At 49.5% G+C, this 6000-nt stretch overlaps 1 protein-coding gene across 5 annotated transcripts in view; it reads left to right on the top strand.

Moving 5' to 3' along the window:
- The first annotated feature begins 3700 nt into the window (after positions 1-3700).
- Positions 3701-6000, top strand: part of SYNPR (synaptoporin) — a 98136-nt gene continuing 95836 nt past the window's right edge. The window contains exons 1-2 of one of the 5 annotated variants that reach the window (XM_086845931.1): positions 3701-3839; positions 3924-3989. In XM_086845931.1, coding sequence (XP_086702057.1) covers positions 3822-3839; positions 3924-3989 — 84 coding nt within the window. In that variant the 5' untranslated portion in view covers positions 3701-3821. The remainder of the gene's footprint in view (positions 3840-3923; positions 3990-6000) is intronic. The other 4 variants (XM_086845926.1, XM_086845924.1, XM_086845930.1 and 1 more) reach the window with 4 other exon arrangements.

Raw genomic sequence — 6000 nt, 5'->3', positions numbered from 1 at the left:
CTACTATTTACCCTTTGTGCACACACCTGCAGATACACCTGGCTTACATTTAATGTCCAGCCCAGGAGAACAAGAGATTACCCTTACCCTTTCCACATCAGCAGGCAGAACTAAGGTTTAAATCAAAGACATCCCAAGGGGGAAAAAAAGGCCTCAGTGTCCTTTTCAGCCCCTCAATGCTGTCTTGGCTCTCACTGGTGCAGTCCTGGGCAGGGGCAGGAGCACTCCCATCCCTAAAGTTAGTGTCCCCATCTCACAGTGGCCATTTCTCCATTCACACAGGGAAAATTTGATCTGGAGCCATGTGCTGAGGAGTGGTGCTGGCACAGTCATGCTTCCATGGATCTGCTGCTTTTCCCATGTGGTCTGCAGTCCATGGGTGTGCAGAAAAAGCCTGAATTCACTTGGTCTGGCGTTTAGACCACACTGTAGGAAATTATTGATGAGAACACAGCTTTAGGCAGCCTTAGGAAGAAGTCTAACACACATCTCTTGGCAAAGCCCTTTGAGAAAAACCTTTCCAAGGTGCAAATGAGGGGCAGGCACATATTGATGCTTTTCCTACTGACACATAACATCTAATAGATCCAGTTCTCACACTTGCCATTAACCAGGGAAACTTCCCTTCTTCTATCCAAATGAAAAATCAAGGTATGTGCTTCCTAGAAACAGGAAAGAAATCACTGCTGTTAGCTGGACAAAATGCTAATCCTGAAATTAGGACTGTAGCTTTTAAACTTGCCCTATTAGGACTTGGGCCAGTTGAATTTATTTTTTTTTGATGAGCACTAAAGCTCCACTAGTGTCCTGTGGAAAACTTTGGCCCTCAGCAGTGTTGCAAGACTGGCACATGGCTGCTTCCTCTTACAGCACTGCTGGACTCTTTCCAAGGAAAGGAAAGGGCAGGAGCCTCCTGTGCGTGAGATTCTGTGCCTATGAAATACTCTGTCTTTCCAGCCTATATTTCATTCAGCATGGAGATTTGTAACTGCATCTCTCTGGCTTTTATTGATTCATGCATGTCAAGCCCAGTCATCCAGGTGTGAGAAGAGTGAATATAATGTAGTGTCCTGGGGTACAGCTTCTTGCTGTATCACCAGTAATTGCAGACTTATCATATCTGCTATCCTGAATGTGCATTTCAGAGTGTGTATTATTACACAGGATCAAAAAACTGTGGCGCTTTAATGTCAGTTTCAGAGCAAGGTTTGCATTAGGATGCTCAGGAGCTGGGATGGAGGTGCTCTTATTTCTGAGCTGACTGGGATAGAATTTAGAGAGAAAAGAGCAGCTGTGAGAGCCAGAGACACTCTGCCATATCCAAGAGCAAATGCTAATAGCCACCTGGAAGAGTTAATAATGGCAAGAGGCACTGAACACTGGCTATAAATGCAGGCTCCTGCTATGGTTCTGCAAGGATTTCCAGCCTTTGGGGGAGCTGAGGTGGGGATGGCCAAGCACTGAGGAGCACCAAGGGGAAGCACAGCTGGGATGGTGGAGAGGGAATGAAAAAAACCCCAAGAAGAGCATGAGGGAGCTCCTATATCTGTTGAAAACCCAAGTGTGCTGACCTAGAGAACAGTGGGGGAGTTCATCCCAGTTTGCAACCTGCTGGTGGTAAAGGTTTTAGGGATATTGCTTTTATTTTCCTTTCTTTGACAATTTTTGAAAACTGAAGTTCAAGTGCTACTTTAATCTCAGGCTTAAAATTGGAGGTGATTAGTAATGGGTTAGTGAATTAAGCTTCCAGCTCTCTGTGGCAGACAATTGAGATGGGGCAGATGTCTTTTTCCAAAATACATTACTGATAAAATTAAGGAAAAATTTTTCTCCACATCTTCCCCAGTCCACTGCTAAGTTACTCCCTTACTAAATGTTTCAGCATTTTTTTGAATCTCTCAGGAGGTTTTTGAACTGCTTCAATACATCCACAGCTGTTAAGTCTCTCCATGAAAGAAACCTATTAAAGGAAACAGCACATGAGAGTCACAGTAAACAGCAAGTGATGAAACTTCCCACAGCCAAGGGCTTTGTTGGTGGGAATACCAGACACCAGAGCAGGAAATCTCTGCAGGGGGGAGAATGGTTACCCTGCTGCTCTTGGGGACTAGACTAATTTGCACACAATGATCTTTGTGGTCCTTCCAATACGGGATATTCCATGATAATTTCTTCTTCAGGCATGAGGACTGAAGGCAGGTGGCTCGCAGTGACCTGGCTCTGCATCTCTGTACCAGTGGGACAAGTTCTGGCTGGAAGTCAGATGGATGATTGTGCATCCCTGCCTGCTTGTGCATCTTGGAGATTTATGGATGCTCTGTCCTTCTGCCTCTGTAAGGGGACTCTGCCTCCCACAGCACCGGGCCACCAGCAGGCAGTTCCTAGAATTGCTGAGAAATGTTTTGTATTTCCTAGAGGATGTTATATAAATAAATAAAAGCATGCTTGATAATATTTTTTAAGGAAAAGTATCCATTTTTCTTCCCTGTTTTTTCTCCTAAGGTAGAAAGGAACACAGAAAATACAAGAATTTTTAATTGAAAAAAATTAAATATAATTCTGACCTGAAAGCTGGTTTTGATATGGTTAAAAACATTATTTACATTTTTAAAAATCTGGACCCAGTCCCACTGCTACCAGACTTCAGCTGAGTTTGTTCCAGATATATAATTTTGACACAAAATCGTCTGCCTCAAGTTCCAGTGAAAACTTCATAAATTAATGTCCTTCCAACTCCCCCCCACCCCCCTCTCCCTCCCATCCTGTTTACTCCAAGGGTGCATTTAGATTATTGTTTGTGGTTTTTATAATAGAGATTTAGTTTGAGCAAAACTAATTGACTTATTTAACTTTTGCAGATGGCTGATTCCTTAAAGAGAGTAAAAGCTTCAGGTATTTTTTAGGCACATCTCTGACCTACTTATGGCCGAAATCCTATTTGAGTGCTGGTGTTCTTCTGGTGGCACAACCGGCTATCAGGGTGGCAGCGAAGTTAAATCTGAAAATATTTGCAGACTCGGGCTCTCAATCTAGAGGCTGTTGTGCTCTTAAAAGGGGTGATGGGTTTGTGTCCAGAGCCTTTACTGGGGCAGGACTTTGCTCCACCGCAAAATCCTCACAGTGCCGTTTTAATGCCACAAGGAGTGCTGCCGGTGAGCGTGGATGGACACGGGGAACCTCCGCTCCTGCCGGGCTGTGCCACCCGGGATGCATTACAATTGTTACGGCTCTGCTGGGAAACGAGGCCAGGACAACATCAAGGCAGAAAACGCTGTTCTGCTGTCAAGGAAATGCTCGAGAAGCGGGAGGGAGCGAGGGCTGAGAGCACAGCGCTGCAGCCCTGCGGCCGCGGGGGAGACGAGCGAGTCCGTCCCGGGAGGGGGAAAGGGGAAAGGAAGAGCACAGGGCAGCGGGTACCATCCCCTACAGTGTTAATAGTTTCTGTGCGCGCAGTCAGGAGGCAGTTTGTTTTCTTTTATTTATTTTTTTTTTTTTAATTTTATTTTTCCCGATGTCTTCCTTCTCCTTCCTGCCAGAAATAAAATTTAAAAAATAAAATAAAAAAATAAAAAAAAAAAAAAACAAAAAACCAACAACAATAATAACAGTGATTTGAAAAAGACGGCCAGCGCTATAAAAAGTGCCGGCTCGGCGGGGGCAGCGAGCGGGGGCCGGGCGGCTCCGCGGGGCGGTGCGGGCCCCGCCCGGCTGCTCCGCCCGGCCTGCGCGGGGGCAGCGCCGCGCATCCCGGCTGGCTGGGCGGGCGGGAGGCTCCGGGAGGCTCCGCGCCGCTCGGCTCCGCTCCGCGGGGCTGCGGCGCCATGGAGGCGGTGGACCAGGTACGCGGAGCTCCGCGGGCGGGGGGCGGGCTGCGCTGAGGGGCGCGGAGCGGGCGCGGTGCTGACCCCTCTCTCTGCCCGCAGCTCGCCTCCGCGGGCACTTTCCGCGTGGTGAAGGAGCCGCTGGCCTTCCTCAGGGTGCTGGAGTGGGTGAGTCCCGGGCTGGCAGGGGTTGCGGGGGGGCTGTCGCCAGAGTGCGCGCCCGGCGGAACAGGTGGGAGCTGGGCCGGGGACGCGGGGCGAGGGGCCGGGGACTCGCGTCCTCCGGCGCTGGGGCCGGCGGGGCGGGCTGGGGGCTGGCTTTGTGGGTTACCCCCCCCTCCATCCTTGTGCTGGCTGTAAACGAATTTTAAAAAAAAAAAAATAAAAAAAAAAATCCACCAACCAACACCGAGGAAAACAAAATCCTCGTTATGCATTTAGCAAACTTGTCTCTGGGCCGAGCGGGGAAGGAGGCAGATAATTGGTGTGCGGAGCAATGTCACTGTGTGTTGCTCTGATGCTCATTCGTAGTGAAGTCTGCAGGTCAAATGACATCCATCGCCAGTAGGTCTGCGGGAGCAGAGAGCCTCTCTGAACGGAAAGTTCAGAACATGTCATGGAGGATTAATCACATTCCCCTAACGCCGACTGGCTGGGGAATTATGTAAGGCGTGTATTTTGGGGGGCGCATCCCTGTGCGGGTGCGTTTATCCACATGTCAGCACCTGCAACGTGCAGCCTGGACCAGGGTGCCTCTGAGGGGGTGTTTTGGTGTGCTGGGGGCAGCTTCTCATCCCAGACTCTGTCCCTGCTGACCAGAAGCAGCTCCTCTTCCCCGCTGGGCACCTTGAAGCATCAGGTCCTGTGGAGTTGGGTGATGGTGATGTGGTGGTGCCATGGCCTGGGACAGGGTGGCCCCACCGTGGAGTCACCTGTGTGCAGCAGTGAATGGACAAGGTCCCTTGTGTTCTTTGCCCAGAGCTCTACAAGCCCAGCCAGCACTGCTGTCCCTGCCTCAAGAAGTCAGGACATCCAGGGGCTGAGCCCAGGGCGCTGGTCGGAGAGTGCTTCAGCCACTCTGCAACGCTCACTGCGGGGCAGAAGAACGGGGAGCAAAGCCGTTCCCATGGCAAATAGCCGCTGGCAGCGTGGTCTTTTGGCTGTCTGCCTGATGAGGCTATGTCTGATGGAGCTTGGGAAGTGAGCCCTTCTGGGAAGGACTCTGGGCTGATGGGCATGGGCTGTGCCATCGAGAAAACCGTTCCCACCCCAGTCAGTGTGTTGGCATCCTCGGGACAGCGAGCGGGAACTCTTCTCTTGGCACTTTCCTGGGTCTGTAACTTCTTCCAACAGCTGAATATAAAAGCTGCCTTTTTCATGGTTGGAAGCCACAAGTGGAACTCTTCTGGCTGCTGGAAGTGCACGTTGCCTGTGTGTGTACACATACGTGCACACGCGGCTGTGCGTAAACAGCTCTCCTGACACGGCCCCAGTGGAACTATCCTTGGCAATAAGGGAGTATAGGAGAAGGGTGCAGAGTGTGTTAACATTTAAGATGATCTGAGAAATTACTTTCTCTCCATTTGACACGTATGAGTAAGTAGAATTAAGTACAGTTTATGATATTTCAGAGTGTGGAAGACCTTATTTTTTTTAATATACTTGAAAGACTTTTTGGATTACTGAAATTCCATCTCTATTCAATTAATCTTATTACTCTCATCTTTCTTCTCTTCTCACCATGCCTCCGAACTGTTGTCCACCTTTCTCTACCATTTCCAGTCTCAACTAATTGTCCACCTCTCCCTCAGACTCCTTTTATCAACCTAATCATAATTTTAAACTTTAAAAGAAGACCAAATGCTCCAGTCAATTCTGTGTCCACTTCCATGTCCCCCGGCAGCCTCACAGACCTTGTTGCACTTGATCAGATCAGTCAAATTACACCCCTTAATACCTCCCACTTGAGTCCTAGATTGCATCTGCAAGGGAATAAAGTTCATAGCCCATCTGGTGACGCAGCGATCCTGGGCGTTGGGTGGCTCTCGTGCCTGGGGGGAGGCTCTGTGGTGTTGCAGCACAGATGGCAGAGCTGTGGGAGTTCCTCAGAAAGGCTGGTAGGGCGGAGGTGGTGCAGGCTGAAAATGTCCTCAGCTTGTCCATGCAGTCCAGCCTTGAA

This window comes from Cyanistes caeruleus, chromosome 11 (assembly GCF_971803275.1).
Source record: "Cyanistes caeruleus chromosome 11, bCyaCae1.hap1.1, whole genome shotgun sequence".
Taxonomy (NCBI): domain Eukaryota; kingdom Metazoa; phylum Chordata; class Aves; order Passeriformes; family Paridae; genus Cyanistes; species Cyanistes caeruleus.
Note: the sequence above shows the minus strand (reverse complement) of the source record. Positions and strands in the feature narration are given on the sequence as shown.